General features: G+C 38.6%; 2 protein-coding genes across 2 annotated transcripts; both read left to right on the plus strand.

The window, feature by feature from the left end:
* Nucleotides 1-388: 388 nt before the first annotated feature.
* On the plus strand, nucleotides 389-3,988 carry LOC307123371 (polymeric immunoglobulin receptor). Its single transcript, XM_079811896.1, has 7 exons — nucleotides 389-549; nucleotides 1,402-1,701; nucleotides 1,835-2,158; nucleotides 2,273-2,290; nucleotides 2,721-2,816; nucleotides 2,910-2,953; nucleotides 3,763-3,988. The coding sequence occupies exons 1-7, from the start codon at nucleotides 510-512 to the stop codon at nucleotides 3,895-3,897; spliced, it is 957 nt and encodes a 318-aa protein (XP_079668022.1). The 5' UTR covers nucleotides 389-509; the 3' UTR covers nucleotides 3,898-3,988.
* A 347-nt stretch (nucleotides 3,989-4,335) lies between these two features.
* Nucleotides 4,336-13,925, plus strand: LOC307124278 (uncharacterized protein). Its single transcript, XM_079813334.1, has 9 exons — nucleotides 4,336-5,805; nucleotides 5,898-6,227; nucleotides 6,863-7,171; nucleotides 8,768-8,962; nucleotides 9,044-9,139; nucleotides 9,279-9,334; nucleotides 9,465-10,265; nucleotides 11,884-12,434; nucleotides 13,766-13,925. The coding sequence occupies exons 1-7, from the start codon at nucleotides 5,751-5,753 to the stop codon at nucleotides 9,657-9,659; spliced, it is 1,236 nt and encodes a 411-aa protein (XP_079669460.1). The 5' UTR covers nucleotides 4,336-5,750; the 3' UTR covers nucleotides 9,660-10,265; nucleotides 11,884-12,434; nucleotides 13,766-13,925.
* Nucleotides 13,926-17,176: the final 3,251 nt, after the last annotated feature.

The raw sequence follows: 17,176 nt of genomic DNA on the forward strand, positions 1-17,176 counted from the left end.
TATAGCTATATTCACTATGTACGTTTTCATAACATTCAGTTGACACGTTTGTTTGAAGGATAGCATTGGGCAGGATGTGGAATAGTGTTTTTTGCCAATAAAAGAAAAGAAAATTGGGCTATCTGATTAATGAAAGAAATAATCTGTCATCCAATTGGTTATCAAAATAATCTTTAGTTGCAGTCCTAATATATCTGTAAATGTGTGCTAATGTGTGTGGCAGAAGCTTCAAACCTGCACATAAGACAAAAGAACAGAAAGTTGGTCATGGCCACTGTCTTTGGTTTAACTTTCTGTGCGTCAGTGACAGCAGGACTATTTCATCACATTGAGTCAGAAGAGTTTAGCAAGGAGGAAAAGGAAGAGGTGGAGCTATTAAAAACTCTATAGGAGCTCAAGATAAAAACACAAAAAAAAGACGCAACCTTAGAACTGACAGTGTCTCTGACTGCTGAACACAATACAAGAGGATTCACGGGGGCAAGTTCACAGTTTTATCAATCGTGATTATGAAGACCTTCCTCTTCTTCACTCTCTTCCTGATTAAAGGTCAGTGGTTGTTTTAATTACAATATCACAGCCTGTATGTGACGATCTATTTACTCAACTGATACTGAATCACAAGCATTGTTTTGCAGGGTTGCCAACTCTCACGCATTGGGCGTGATCCTCACGCTTTCATTGTATAATTTAGCCCTCCGGTATTCCTCACTAATTGGTCACACTCATTGATGGTCAAATGTGACCACACCTTAACTATTTTTCAATTGAATAAATGTTCTGTATTTTAGTTCAATAATATTTATTGAATATTTTGAGATATTTTGGTACTAAATACTATTTGTGCAATAATTATGGTCCATTAATGACCACTTTAAATATTTTTCTTCTAATATTTTTCTTATTTATATTACAATTAGTATAGTAATTAAGGTTAAATTAGAGAATTCTTATTCAAAGAGGCAAATTAGAGTCCTTTTGTGGCTCGAATAATAATAATTTCCATTTGTAATGCCATTACCCACTGGTGCCTTTATGGCTCTTTAATCAATATACATGTATCTAATGTAGTTGCTCAAAAAAGTATTGCAGTTTTGCATTTTAATAAATATTTAGATATGATCAAACACTAGATTTCTTTAAATGTGAAATTTTAAAATGTTAATAACGTGCATATCCTTATTTCCTTAGATGTCCTGAAATCAAAATCGATATACTGTCGTATACCATCACCCCCCCCCCCCCCCCCCCCCCCCCATCTCACTCCAACCTGATCTTAAAAGTTGGCAACCCTATTGTTTTGTGCCATTATGTGTTTGATCTGTTTTTATTTGTGCATTTCTTTCTGAGATTGTTTTGAATGTAAGGCTCTTAAAAGAGGAACTGAATTTTGAATGACAGGTCACATGGGTGATGCTGCTGATGTCGTGATTGGAGGAAGTGTCATCATCAGCTGTATATATGATCCTAAAAATGTGCAAACTAGAGAAAGTGCAAAAAGCTTTTGCAAATTGTCTGGCAGTAAATGTACAACCATGACAGAAGTAAAGAATGCTCTATGGATCCCAGAAGAGAGATTCTCTATGACTGAGGATAAATCTCTGGGCTTTATTAATGTGCTCATTAGAAACCTGACCGTAAATGACAGCGGAAAATATAAGTGTGAAGGGATTCAGGAGGTGAATTTCAAAGTGAAACAAGGTGAGAATGAATATTTACCACATTACTCGTTTGCTCTGTCAGGCCTTTTGTTTTTATCCCCTTATGTTTATTCCTGAGATGTAATTTTACAGCATTTGTTACACTTTTTAAATTGAGATCCTCTTGTTTTCAGAGCCGTGTTGCGGTAGATCAGAGGAACTGACTGCTCATGTATTAACTACAGCTGTCATCCGCTGCAAATATCCAGAGGGATACAAAGATCAACCCAAGCAACTGTTCAAAGTGCAGAATGGATCATTAGAGGTTATTATTGGTGCATTTGGAAGTTCGAACACCAAAGGGAGATTTTCTCTGAATGTAAACGAACAGGAACATTTCTTCACTGTGACTATTACTGATGTGAGTAGACATGATGCCGGGGTGTATTTCTGTGGAATAGCCCCCGTTAAACAGATCTACACTCCCCTTTTCACAGAGATCCGACTTCATGTTTCAGGTGAGGAACAGTTACAAATTACACATTAAATGTGTTTTAATGTCAATTAAACGATGTCATTTTGATGCCTGATCTCTCGTCTGTATGTGGACGGCAATGGAACATCAAGAACAGATGCTTCAGTCCCGTTTGGTGAGTTCTTTAACATAAATATCACTGAATAATTCAGCATTTTATCTGAATTATCGTAAACATGAAATGACATGAACAACCCCTGGGAAACTCAGAGAAAATGTTGATACCCAAGTTCCTGAGTTGTGCGCGAAATAGACTTTAAACATGGCGGAGAGGAGAACGATTGCTGCTGTGACTGCTATTCTTTAGTCGTTTCTCCCAAAACAGCTTCATTGCCTTGTGTTGATGTTAAAGTAGTGCATATACACAGCGAAAATAGCATGTATTACATCCCTATTCTTTCCAGAAACACACAAGCTCATAATCACAACTTCAGAAGTAGGACATTTTCTGATAGCATATGAAGGCAGCATCAAATCTCATGTTTTACTGTTGTGTTTGCGTGTGTGTGTGTGTGTGTGTGTGTGTGTGTGTGTGTGTTTTCCAGATCTCTACATCATCATCATCACGGCGTGTTTGATTCTGTTGTTAGCTGTAGGACTGAGTTTGTTATTGATCAAGCGCAGATGTAAAAAGACTGAAGGTACAAACACAAATGTTCTGGTTTTATGAACTGAAACCAAACGTGATGCTGAAATGTGCACTGTAATGGATTCATCATTCTGTCCATCCACAGGTTCAGGCTCAGCGGATCAGAGGAACACAAGAGACGATGATGAGGTAAAACCGCAGGTTTCAGTCTTCATCTACAGTCTTTCTCTGTTTGCCTGATACTGCAACACTAGTGTCAAAGCAATGTAGAAACATGTTTGTGTACAAATGCAAAACCCCTTCCCTGTCACCCATCTTTCTGAGAATAGACGTGAAAATCCAAACTTAAATGGGTGTAATCCAAGAAAGCTTTGGTTTTGTTTTAAAGACGACACTCAGCAGTTCAAAAAATGTAATTCTGAAAAAGTTATGGAAGTTTAAATTTACTGTAAACCAAAAAAATTTGAGTTCATATCACAAACATTGAAGTTCCCATGAGAGTTTGTTTAGGCGTTGTACCGAAAACAGCCACCGGGTGATACACACATTCCAGTGAATTGTTTTATGCGTTCTCCGGTAACAAATTAATACATTTCTGTCCAAATATAACTTATATCACAACATATTGAACATTGAGACTCAGACCTTTCTGATGATATGTGTTTTGTCAAGATTAGAAAAGGTTTTGATTATAAAGTAGTTAAAATATTTTTTTGTAATATGAAACCTGACACCGTCCACTGGGGGGAGGAGCCTGCTAGAAGAATTTAGAGTGCTGTTTCCATGGTAACACAACGTCCAATTTCAAAACGGTTTGCACAGGAGGAATTTTGAGTTTGTAAGCTTTCGAAAAATACCTAATTTATGATTACTAAAATATGTGATATGAAAAATAGGCAATAAAAAAGAGCGGCAAGTGTTCCGCTAGCTAGCTAAGGGATTAAGTCGATTATAATTATACATTCTAATATTAAATATAATAAATATTTCCCTTCCAGGTAGTCATGTCTGCTTATTATGATGTGATTCAAGACTCTGCGCAGGACTCCATTAGTTTAAACACAGTTTACGCCACAGCACATTTACCCACAAGCCCCTCTGACAGTGATTTCTACACACTGGCTGAATCCTGAAAACACACAATGTGACCTGTCCGTTCTCTCCTCGTTGATTTGACACATGTATGCAGTTCAATATGTTGCATAAATAAAGTTTTTGCTGATTATTTGTGACCATTGTGACTTTTTTTGACCATTCTTTTTGTTTTATTTTAGGCAGCGGCTATTTGCACTAGCTATTTTCTTAACAATAGATGATATTTACACTAAGTGCAAATAGCTGTAGATGCTATTTACTAAGTTAAATAGCATACTAAGTTGATATATTCGATATAAGTTGTTATATTCAATATTCACCATATAAAAGTAGCAGTTCTTTGCAATATGTGTAAATAGTAACTACATGTAATTTATACTTTATTTTGACAGATACATACTATTTGCACCTCAGTATTGTTGTACAATAACAGGATGCAGTAATAACACAGAGTGTAAAGATTATATTTATTAAAATTATTAAATGGATTCGGCCTTTAATGGGACAATAAAAGCCCTCCCTACACCTACCCCTAACCCTAACCAGTAAAGGCTTTTATTATTATTAAACATTTCTTTAGGAACATTATTTGCACATTTATAACATTTTCTTAATTTTTATTGAAAGTAAATGCATTTCTGGTGTGATTTGTGATGAAAAAAGAGATAAGAACAAACTCTGCACAAGGCGGATTCGAACCCAGTCAATCGTGTCAAAATCAAGACGCTTAAGAGATACAATTTACTGATTGCACTACTAAAGATGTTGAAATCTCAGCGCTGTTTTAAATCTTGTTTGGCCCAACCAGGCATTGTTAGGCGGAGCTAGTGCGAATAGCACTTGCCAACAAGGCACGCTATTTGCACTTAGTGTGAATAGACACTCTGTTTATGGCAAACAGCTCATATAAACTATAAAAGTCTATATATGAATATCATTCACTTTAGCTTTGATTTAAGACCAATTTGTGCAAATTTGGGGTTTTAATTGCCTTTAAAGAGCACAACAAGAAGATAATTTAGAAGTAATGACTAATTTTGAAACCTAAAGTCATAAAGTTGCTTTTGTTCCCTGATTGTTTTTGACGATCCCCACGTGAAACTAAAGTCAGCCCAATGATGGAATCCAATGGCGTGGGCGAAGGTATAATGTGTGTATGCCTTTTCAGCGTTTCTGTGAAGTTCACTTAATTTATTTAATTTAAATACATTCTAGGGGGGGAAGATTAGCCGCACACAGATATCAAGAATCAGCATATGAACAACAATGGTGACATACTTAATGCTGCAATGCATGCTGGGAGCCATGAGTTTTATACTGTGGTGGCTTAGTAGGGTTGGAGCTAAACTCTGCAGGACATCAGCTCTCTAGGACTGAACTTGTGACAGCCACTTGTACCTTAAAAGGTACAGTTTTGTACTCTTTTGCAAGAGGAGAAGTTTGGGCAGGGCGATGTCCTATACTCTTTCTGTGATATCTTTTCACCAGATTAGTGAGTTTTATTCTTTTATTGCAGGGTGTTGGATTTCAGCTTTTGTCGTAGCAGTAAAACCAAAACTCAAAACAGGGGACAAAAAGGCAATATTTGGAACTAGAGTCCTATTTGCCAGAACAACTGAATGAATAAACATTTTTGGTAGTACAATGTGATATTTTATTGAAAATGCCCATCCTCACATTATTGACATTAAATGTATGTGTTAAACTGAACTTTTTCAATATGTCAATAGAGGGCGCTCTTACTGCAAAACACTATTTCTTAGAGAGGAGGAGGAAATTACATACACACAGAGAGAGAGAGAGAGAGAGAGAGAGAGAGAGAGAGAGAGAGAGAGAGAGAGAGAGAGAGAGCAACTCTTCATTTAGACCAGCGACACACAGATAAAGCAGAATGATGCAGATCTGTGATCATAAACTCCTCATACTGAACCTGCTGCTCATGTCAGGTAAGAGTTTATTCTGTGTTTATTCTGACCACCTGTTCTCAATCAGGTCCATGTTTGCTCTGAGCTGCATTTCTCTCTCTTTATGTTTTCAGTGGTGCCATGTGAGATGAAGAAGACTTTCACCGCACATGAAGGAGGAAAAGTTGAAATACGGTGTCCTTATGAGTCTGGATATGAAACAAATATTAAATATCTCTGCAGAGGAGAATGTAGGCTACTGAAAGAGAAAGACATTCCTGTTGATTCTAGATCTGCAGCTAAAGACGAGAGATTCTCTCTTACCGATGACAGATCGAAGCACATCTTCACCGTCACCATCACTGATCTGAGAACAGAGGATGAAGGCAAATACTGGTGTGCTGTGAAGACAGGACTGGGATATGTTGATGACTTTACAGAGATTCTTCTGGAAGTTAAACCTGGTGAGTCAGATTATACTGTATATGAGTGAAGTGGACGGTGCACATAGATATTCTGTAAAAAACATAAGCATAATTAATATATGACTAATATTCTGGAGAAGTAACATTACAGAAGTTTCTCTGTGAGAGTTCAGTATTGTGTGTTGTAAAGATGTAGAGGCGAGATAACAGAAACCACAGTATCCTCTGCAGATGATGAGTGTGTTCACACCACACCAACACACACACTGACCCGCATCACTTCCTGACGCATCACATGACACACTCTTTCATTTGACAAGAAATGCTTAATTAGAAAAACAGAAAATATAACTGAGCAACTCAAATTCTTAGACCTTCATCAGCCTTTTTTAAATGTTTGAGTTGTGTAGTTAAAACGTATTTTTACTTAAAAAAAAAAAAAAATCATAACTTGCACCTCAAAATGTAGGTGTTGTCAACTCCGGTCTTTCTGTAGTGAAAGATGTTCTTTCCATTGTCAGTGATAAACTGTGAATGAATGTAAAGCAGCAATCGCTGACATTATTGACACGAGGATCTGATAAAACACACACTCTCCCTCAAGGATGGACGTCAGTACTGCTGTGCAATAAAGACTCTGAGACACTAAATCTCTCGTTTATGCTCTGATTTAGAGTCTGTCGTGTCTGCTGAGACTGGACAGCAGCTGGACATCACCTGCCGTTATGAAAGAGATATGAAGAACGATGTCAAATTCATCTGCAAAGGAAGCGACCCGTCGCTCTGTGAGACATCGGGTATCAAAGTTTCATCAGAGTCAAACATTAACGGTCGATTCTCTCTGAGGGATGATAAATCTGCAGGAGTCTTTACTGTGACCATCACTGATCTGACACTAGAGGATTCTGGGAGATACTGGTGTGGAGCTGTAGAGAGAGGACAAAAGAAGTGGATTTCAGTGACAGATCTGAACATTAATGATGGTAAGATCACCCATTTGATATTATTTTTAAGAACATAATCTGAGTTAGCTAGATAATGATTTGTCCTTTGTTTAAACTAGAAGACTGTATTTAACAGATGTCGCTGGTCACACATACAGCGCTATGTTTCCACCACACCTCTGACTTCAGTGAAGCGTTAAACAGCTTTGTCACCGGAAAGTGGTCACATGACTTTGTGCCACTTCTTCTGAAATGCATGCTCAATATATACAAGCAAACAATCTTAAATTGCTTTTATTCTGCAATATCTGAATAAGCTACAGACTGTCATTTAGATTATGATAAAGCTGCAGTCCACACATTTTTTTGTTAAAAAAATGATCCAAAATCCATTTTTGAGCAAGTCCATTCTGTTCAAAACGATCTCCTTACCTCAGCCCGATTCACAACAGTAAGCTTGTAATATATAATATATAATAAATATATAATATTGTTATAATTTGAGTGGTACTGGTTGCTTACCATGGGAAATTCGAGCATCTCTTATGGCACTTTTCCAGTACCAGCTCGACTCGTCTCGGCTCCCTTTTCGCTCCGTTTTCCATTGCAGATAGTACCTCCACAATAGTACCTTGTCGTCATAGCGACGCCACAGGAAACTTTTTCGTTCCTCATTGCCCCATCAAGGCAAACCTCCTCGTTTGACCACGCCGTATTCTTCAGAGTTGCCATAATAGTAATGGGTATATCACGCAATCTCTGGCCAAACTATTTAAAAATGGCGGGGTTATTCCATAGACCATAAAAAAATATTCAGGATACTTCGTCTGGTGCGTGCAATGATGACGCAGTGAATAGTGACGATTCTCTCTGACCAATCAGCAGTCTGCCGTGTTTAACGTCACATTTTAGTACCGCCTCAGCTCGCTCAGAACCTCGCCGGAGGTGATACGAAAAAAAGTACCTGGAAGCAGGTACAGGTACAGCTTTTACACAGTGGAAAACAAAACAAAGGCGAGTTGAGTCGAGGCGAGCTGGTACTGTGTATTGGAAAAGCACCATTAGTGTCATTACGTCACGTCTGTATACATAAAGAAGGAGTCCGGCTAGTGATAGTATCGAATGTGAGGATGCTGCAGGTGGTGGATCATTTATAGCCTGTTCTCATGTAGTCACGTTATGCTGATGATGTTAACATTAACAATTGGAGAACACAGTATAACAATAATAATCATTTGCACGGTTTGATGTGATATGAGCTAAGCTATTGTTAGATTTAATCACCGTTGGTAGCGCAATTTATTGTAATGCTTTTTTCTCAGTTGGCCAGAACAAAAGTAGCAGACAATTCTTATTTTGGTCATATTTCCAAGACGTAGAATCTGTGATTGAAGTACAGTATCACACCGGTGCGGTGAATGAATGACAGCCACACACACACTCCTCAAAATATCAGATTCATCTGCGCTGAGGAGCCACGTAAAGATGATAATTCAACAAATAACTGCAATTGCAGGTTTCAAACAGAGATGGCGACAAAGAAGCAAAACTTATGGACTACAGCTTTAATGCCTCATCTATAGATAATGTAGATGTGACATCACGCATTAAACCCAATGATTATCTGTGCTTCAGTCACACCAAAGAGAACGTCACCTAAACTAACCACAACAGCTTCAAAACACTCGACTAAACCAGCGTCTGAAGATGGTGCATCCATCAGACCCGTCACATCTTCAACCTCATCACTACCACTTCCACCTTCATCTTTAAGGGCTTCATCATCCTCATCCTCTGATGTTTCTTCACCATCACCAAAATTACAACTAGGTACATTTTCTGTTTACTTACTAATATCTGATTTTCCAGATTTGTGATTGTTTTCTGATGTTTTTTTGTCTGTTTTTCAAGCTTTTACAACAGTCGTCATGCCGTCGGCTATGGTGATGCTGATGGTGTTTGGATTCTCAACGTTCATTTCTTTCAGATTGAGACAAACGAGAGAAGGTAAAACTGTCTTTCTCTCTGTCAAAACATCATTTTACATGCTATAGAATATTTGTAACCCTCATTTACATAACTGGACTTTCACATCTTGTCAAATGAAAGCCTTTAATTCTTTTTTTTGTCTGGTGTCATGACCCAGGAGTGCAGATGAAAGGTGTCGTTCATGTCTCGGCTGAAAACCTGCTTACTGAAGAAGTGAGTTTCATTATGTGTCTGTCTGAGTTTGATCTCAATCTCTCTGTAACCACTGATTTGTGGATTCTAATCATCTTTACCACTGTTGACCATGTCATTGCTCGGGTGACTCTTTCTTCTCTTATTTCAGGCCACTCATACTGTCTGTCATTATGAAGAGATCATTGGTACAAATAATCCTGCTGGCTACAGTTTGGGGCTTCCAGTGTTTGGTGAACACGACGCCTCTGATACTCTCACCTATTCAACGGTCATATATCAAACTACAGATCATCCAGACAGGACTTTATTAGGGCAGGAACTATGGGCAATTGTTAGTCCATGACCAGAGTCTAGAGACACATTTTTCATCTTTTAACATGAGCGCTGCATTTTTGGAATACCGTGCCATGGCGAGACATGAGCACATCGATTAAAGACGTCTAGAGCGTGTTTACATTGAAAAACAATGGAAAATACAGCACCGTGGAATGGAGAAACGGGTTCTGAGGGAACAGCCCCTAATACTGTGTGTATGAACAAGAAACCTAAGGGTGCGTCTCAATCAGTTCTAGCTCCCGAGCTCATGAATCAGTATATCGTGTACATGAATTCAGGCACTGGTAAAGCACACTGGCTCACTTCACATTGGGACACTGATGACTCCATTTCCGGTGACGGGACAACGTCCTCACTGTACAACATCATCACTGGTATGAACAACAGCAGAGCTGATATCTTCCTGACATCACTTGTAATGTTACTTAAAGAGCATTATGATAAATACTTCGCTTGTTACATATACGTGCAACATTTCAGCCGTAAATAAATGATAAATGTTAGCTAGATTGTGTTCATTACCTGTCTAGCGATGTGTGTTTATGCTGAAATACAGTAATGGTTCAGAACTTCCGTTAAATGAACATAGTGAGCATCGATGCACCTTCACACAGTAAAATCCCCAGAGTTAAATTAACACTGCTCAGAGAACATTTGGTCCCACTCTACAGAGTGTTAAAGTAACACTGAATCAGTGTTAAAGTTAATGAGATAATTGAGAGATTAATTAAGTGATGATTGGCCATTAGTGATGAAAACCTGATGATAATGAGTAGAATCACTGAAGGAAAGAGAAAAAGAAAAACACAAGAACTACGACTGACTATAAAAAAGACATTAAATCTCTGAAGATCTCAGCAGAGGAGGATTAAACAACTCCACAAACAGCATTACCAGCTTCACACATTACTAACCAGACTGACTTTATTTCTGTCAGACGTCTCTTATTGAGAATTAACAAATGTTTTGTTTGATTTTGTTGTGAAAATTGTTAGTTTTTAATGTGACCATCATGGTGATCAGTGTTTTCTTTAGTTGGGCAGTTTGATGACTTTTTAACATTAGTGTTTCTCTGGCTGCTGTAACTGAGTTTGCTATAGCAAGAGTAAACACAATCAGATGCTGTCGGCTGCTCGATGATGAGAATATGATCATTGTATAATAATTTAATTCATTGATTTTATGACTGAGTATGAGCAATATACTATTCACTTTTTTTATTGTGATTTTAGAAAAGATCCAACACTGTTTTAATCAGAAAAGCTGAATAAGTTTTGCAACCGATTGTACACTAATCGTTTCTAACTCCTGCGAGAGTAACTCACACACAGACATCAAGAATCTGCCTATGAATCTCAACAATGGTGACATGCTTCATGCCACAATGCATTCTGGGAGCCATAGATGAGTTTTGCGTGATGCACCCAGAATGCATTGTGGCATGAAGCATGTCACCATTGTTGAGATTCATAGGCAGATTCTTGATCTCTGTGTGTGAGTAAAACTCGCAGGAGTTAGAAGTGCTTATTGTGTGATGTGTTATTAAACCGCAGTACAAATCTTACGTAAAAAATTTTTGATAATTGTTTAGTTTCTCTGATGATAACATTGCTGGATCTTCTGCCCTAGAATCACAATGCTCCTATAATCAATGACTTTCAGGGGATCAGCAAATAAGGCACTATATGATGATAACAACTGTATCATAAACAACAAGCGTCAAGATTTTCTTGCCATTTTCACCATAACAAACAGCAGCCAGAGAAAAACTTATGTTAGCAACTCAAGGGTCAAGAGCCCAATTAAAGCAAACACTAATCACAATAATGGTAACTTCAAACAACTTTAATTTTCAATAAAACATCAACATCTAAACCTCAATAAGAGCTTCTGTAGTCATCTGATAGAAATAAAGTCAGTCTGGTTAGTAATGTGTGAAGCTGGTAATGCTGTTTGTGGAGTTGTTTAATCCTCCTCTGCTGAGATCTTCAGAGATTGAATGTCTTTTTAATAGTCAGTCGTAGTTCTTGTGTTTTTCTTTTTCTCTTTCCTTCAGTGATTCTACTCATTATCATCAGGTGTTCACCACTAATGGTCAATTATCACTTAATTAATCTCTTAATTATCTCATTAACTTTAACACTGATTCAGTGTTACTTTAACACTCTGTAGAGTGGGACCAAATGTTCTCTGAGCAGTGTTCATTTAACTCTGGGGATTTTACTGTGCAGTTTTGCGGTGAATTGTGGGAATTTTAGGGAGCGAACGTTTCAGTGCATTGGAAGTGTTCTGTGATTGAGACAGCCTTTAAAATGGCCGACTCCCTGATCAATGCCCTGATACTGAACCACGGAGCTGATTGAGACGCACCCAAAGTCATATCCTGTGTTCGATCAGCTCTAACCACTCATCCATCAGATCTAAAGTAGCGAGAAGGACCTGCTGCAGCCTGCAGAATGGGGCGGGGTTTCACCTGATGCTCCACCCTATACTTATTCTGATTGGCTCGGACGACTTCCATAGGCATACATGACAAGAAACCTGTTTCTTAAAAATCAAATGAAGAAGGCAGACACATTAGCCTATTGCTATGTCTTTTAGTTATCATACAGCTGCACCCGACATGGTGAATATAAGTGTCTTGTCATGTTATTTAAATTAAAACATTACTGATACTGTCACAAATATTGAATCATTTGTTTGTATAGTTTAACTTTCATGGACTTTTAGTTTGCTTTTCATTATTTCCCATTGTCTTTGTTCACTTATCCTGCTCTAATCAGTTACCATTAGGGGTGTAACGATTCATCTACTACATCGATGTATCGATTTATTTTCCTATGATCTAACTACATCGATCTGTGCTCGGCAAGTTGGCCTTCCAGACGACATATATCGATCTAACATCGTTTTAAAAGGTAATCAATCGATTGTATCGATCATAGGAAATAACGCATTGGATTTAAGCACGTCAGACTTTATATGGATGTTTTTTCTTAGCACTTTTAATGATAAAGGCGTTAAACGTTACTCGATTCAGTCTGCCAATCTGTGACATCATCGCCTCGCACCAGCAGCAGCGCTCATTGAAATGAATGGGATCGTGTCACTTTGTCGCTGCGTGTCGCTGGCGGTGTGAACGGGGCTTGAGAAAACAAAACATAGCATGGCGCATGGCAGAGGAGAAGCCAACGAGCGAGAAATTATCAAGCCACCAGGAGAAAGAGCTACCTGTACTTTCAACCCTTGCTTGTTACCTGTGCATTCCTGACACCAGTGTGCCAGCAGAGCGAGTTTTTAGTACTGCTGGCGACATAGTGAATGCACAGAGAAGTGTTCTGCGGTCAGATCATGTTGATATTTTTGAAAAAGAAATCTGTATTCATTGAAGAGTAGTTGGTTACATTTTATCTTTTGTTAAATATTGTTTGTTTATTAAACTGAGAGTAGTAGCAGGTTCAGCCAGTTTATTCAACCTGAAGAAATGTTGGTTGCACTTTATTTTTCATATTAATATTGTATTTGTATTATTTTAATGTTGAAACACAACAGCAAAAGTAGCAGGTAAACCTACTATTAATTAAACCTGAAGAGAAGTTAGTTGCACTTTATTTTTGATATTAATATTGTAATATTTTTATGTTGGAAAACAAAAGCAGAAGTAGCAGGTTAACCTACTGTTGAAATGTTGGTTGCACTTACTGTGCTTTTATTGAATATGGATTGAAAATTGAAAATGAGAGCAGAAAAGGTTAACTTCCTGTTAATTCAACCTAACTGTTGGTTGCACTTTATTCAAATAAAATTTGAATGCATTTGCCATTAATTGTTGTTTACTTGTTTGTTTATATCCATAATTAATTGATATACCGGATTCCCTTACAAGAAACAACAGGAATCTTGGAAATTTCACCTGCACTGACCAGTATCCAGATATTTATTTCAGTAAATTTTTCAATTTTTGGCTAAAAAGTTACTGAATCGATTTCAAGTCACTGAATCGTTTCGGATCGTATCGTTCTAAATTAACCAATATCGTCCTTGAATCGTATCGACAACCTCAAATCGTGATACGAATCGTATCGTTGTTAAAACGAATCGTTACACCCCTAGTTACCATGGCATTTAATTTGATCATCACACCTGTTAGTCTTTTAATTCATTACCATTGTATCCTTAAGTTCCTGTCTTTCCTCTGTTCATTGTTTGTGTGTGGACACGCTGTTACACTGATTGTCTGAGTTTACTCTTTTATTAAATACCTTTGGGTTGGACCTTTTGGCTCATCTTTGTCTTTGGACTCCTTAAACTGTGAGAGATACAGATTTTTAATTTCCTTTGTTGTGACATGAAGTAATCACATTTCATGAATCATTTAATCAATAATTCATTCCTCTACCTGAAGACCTGACCGTCCAGCTGTGGATAATCAACCAATACATTTTTGTTTAAAGGTAGGATAGGCTATTTTTTTCATACATTATTTTTGTTATTCTGGTTGAAACTCTATTCACATCCGGATAGCAATCAATAATAGAAGTGGTCTAAATATTTTTAAAAAATTACATACCTGCATATCTTCTGTATAAGTCTCAGGTCCAAAACATGTTCATCCAAACATTGCATGTTCCTGTTGGTCAACATGCACTATATTACCAAAAGTTTTGGGATGCCTGACTTTACATGCACATGAGCTTTAATGCCTACCCATTCTTAATCCATAGGTTTTAATATAGAGTCGGCCCACCCTTTGCAGCTATAACACCTTCAGCTTTCCTCAAGGTTTAGGAGTGTGTTTGTGGAGATTCTTCTAGAAGTGCATTTGTGAGGTCAGGCACTGATGTTGGACGAGAAGGCCTGGCTCTCAGTCTCCGCTCTAATTCATCCCAAAGGTGTTCAATCGGGTTGAGGTCAGGATTCTGTGCAGGCCAGTCCAGTTCCTCCACACCAAACTCGCTCATCCATGTCTTTATGCAGCGGCACTTTGTGCACTGGTGCATGCTGGGACAGGAAGGGGCCATCCCCAAACTGTTCCCACAAATATAGGAGCATGAAATTGTCCAAAATGTCTTGGTGAGGCATTAAAAGTTCCTTTCACTGGAACTAAGGGGCCAAGCCAAACCCCACCCCATAATCCCTCCTCCACCAAACTTTACACTTGGCACAATGCAGTCAGGCAAGTCCTGTTCTTCTGGCAACCGCCAAACCCAGACTCGTCCATGGGATTGTCAGACAGAGAAGCGTGATTGGTCACTCAGAGAACACGTCTCCACTGCTCTAGAGTCCAGTGGTGGCGCGCTTTACCCCACTGCATCCCACACTTTGCATTGCTCTTGGTGATGTAAGGCTTGGATGAGCGGCTCGGCCATGGAAACCCATTCCATGAAGCTCTACACACTGTTCTTGAGCTCATCTGAAGGACACAGAAGTTTGGAGGTCTGGAGCTCTTGACTCTGCAGAAAGTTGGCGGCTTCTGCACACTGTGACCCGTTATTGCTTGTTCACACACATCTCTTTTGCACAGAGTGTGTTCTACTAATTTAATTTGTCTGTGAAGGAAAATTACTGTTTTAAACAGTACTTATGTGTACTTAAAAGTCCTAAATCTTTTCAAAGGTCGAGACTGAATTTATTTGTCTGCTAAATTAATAATTGTTAATGTAAGATTAAATGTATTCAATGAAGATGCCAATAGAGGGAGCTCCATCTGCATTTCATAAAAAGGAGAAGAGAGAGAGAGAGAGAGAGAGAGAGAGAGAGAGAGAGAGAGAGAATCTGTGTGAGAGAATCTGTGTGAGAGAGAGTCAGAGAGAGAGAGAGAGAGAGAGAGAGAGAGAGAGAGAGAGAGAGAGAGAGAGAGAGAGAGAGAGAGAGAGAGAGAGAGAGAGAGAGAGAGAGAGAGAGAGATTAATCTTTATTTTTCAAAACAGAGTTCTCTACAACACAAGGAAATCAATTCCCAAAGTGAAAAAACAAAAACAAAGCATGATTCAAGTCAGAGCGCTCCCAAAACACAAGACATTCTCCACAACAGAACATAAAACATTTTTAAGACACCAAATGTTTATGAACCCCTCTACATTATTTGTAGTACTGTAAAAAACAAAATCAACTTTCAATCTAGCTTTCACCATTCTAACAAAAACAGTGTTTGCGTCAAAGTCCACAGATTCTTCGATCTTATTCCTTCTACTAATGTAGATAGCCATTTTTGCTTGACCAAGTACAAAGTTAAACAATTGACATTTCGCTCTCCTTTTCTGACTGTAACTAAAACCAAAAATAAATAGATGCTTAGAAAATTTCTCTCCGAACATCATGAACATTTCTTGCAACAACTGAAAAAAAGAGCACAGTCTGCTACACTCCAAAAAGCAGTGGTAAATTGTTTCCCTCTGCAAGCAAAAAGGGCACTCCTCACTTACATTAGGATTAATGATGGATATGAAAGCATTGACAGCCACACTACCGTGTAGGATTCTCCATTGTAGGTCCCCTACCCTCTTGGTCAACGGTGGTTTGTAAATCGCTCTCCATACTGGTCTGACCTCATTGTCAAGCCCCAGATGAGCTCTCCAAGGAGTGTCAGCTCGACCACTTAGTTTGCCTTTATTTAACAGTTTTACAAACATTTCATACATCGTTTTACCTCTCATGTCATCAAATTCATTTGTGAGAGTCTCTCTGGACTCTAACAGTTGACCAGTACAGTCTTTAAAATCAGGAAATAAAGTCAATGCTGGAAAAGAATCATCAACAACTGGTTGACATTGTCCATTACAGTAGTCTTTTAGCAAGGATAATTCAGTCTTTGTCAGTTCACACTTCCAAGTGCTGAGCATTTTATGTATGATCCTGATCGATCTAACTCCAACATGAGAGGCTAGACCTGCAGTGTCGATCAAATTAGGTCCACACAGATCAACCACATGTCCCAGTGTAACAATCCCAGCCGCACAGAACAACTGCATCACGAATGGTCCTGTTGTGTGTTCTATGTTGAAGCGAGTGCCATTCACCACTGGCTCTTTCAACAGCCATGTCAGGGACTCACAGCTTGTAACTCTCTTCTTTTGGAACATTCCCCACAAAGTGAACAGTCCATGGTAAAACTTTGGGAGGTTACACAGTTTTTTAGCACTCAGGTCCATTAAAAACAAAGGTTCAGCAAGACCCAAATTCCCGCCTCGGATCAATATGGTTCTGGCTAAGGATCTCCAGACAAGGTCTACGGGCCCAACAAGAAGTCTCTGTATAAATTGGAGTCGGAAAGCTGCGCCCCTACTGGCGAGATGAAGGAGCCCCTGCCCTCCTTCCTCTTTTGGCAAAAACAGTACACTCTGTGGGACCCAGTGCATCCGGTCCCAGAAGAAGTCCACCAACACTGCCTGTATCTTAGCCAGCAGTTGTGCAGGAGGGTCTACACATGATAATCTATGCCACAACATTGATGACACTAAATTGTTGATCACCAGTGTTCGACCCCTAAAAGACATGTGTGGCAATATCCATTTCCATTTTTTG

Source organism: Gobio gobio (genome assembly GCF_949357685.1).
Source record: "Gobio gobio genome assembly, chromosome: 3".
Taxonomy (NCBI): Eukaryota; Metazoa; Chordata; class Actinopteri; order Cypriniformes; family Gobionidae; genus Gobio; species Gobio gobio.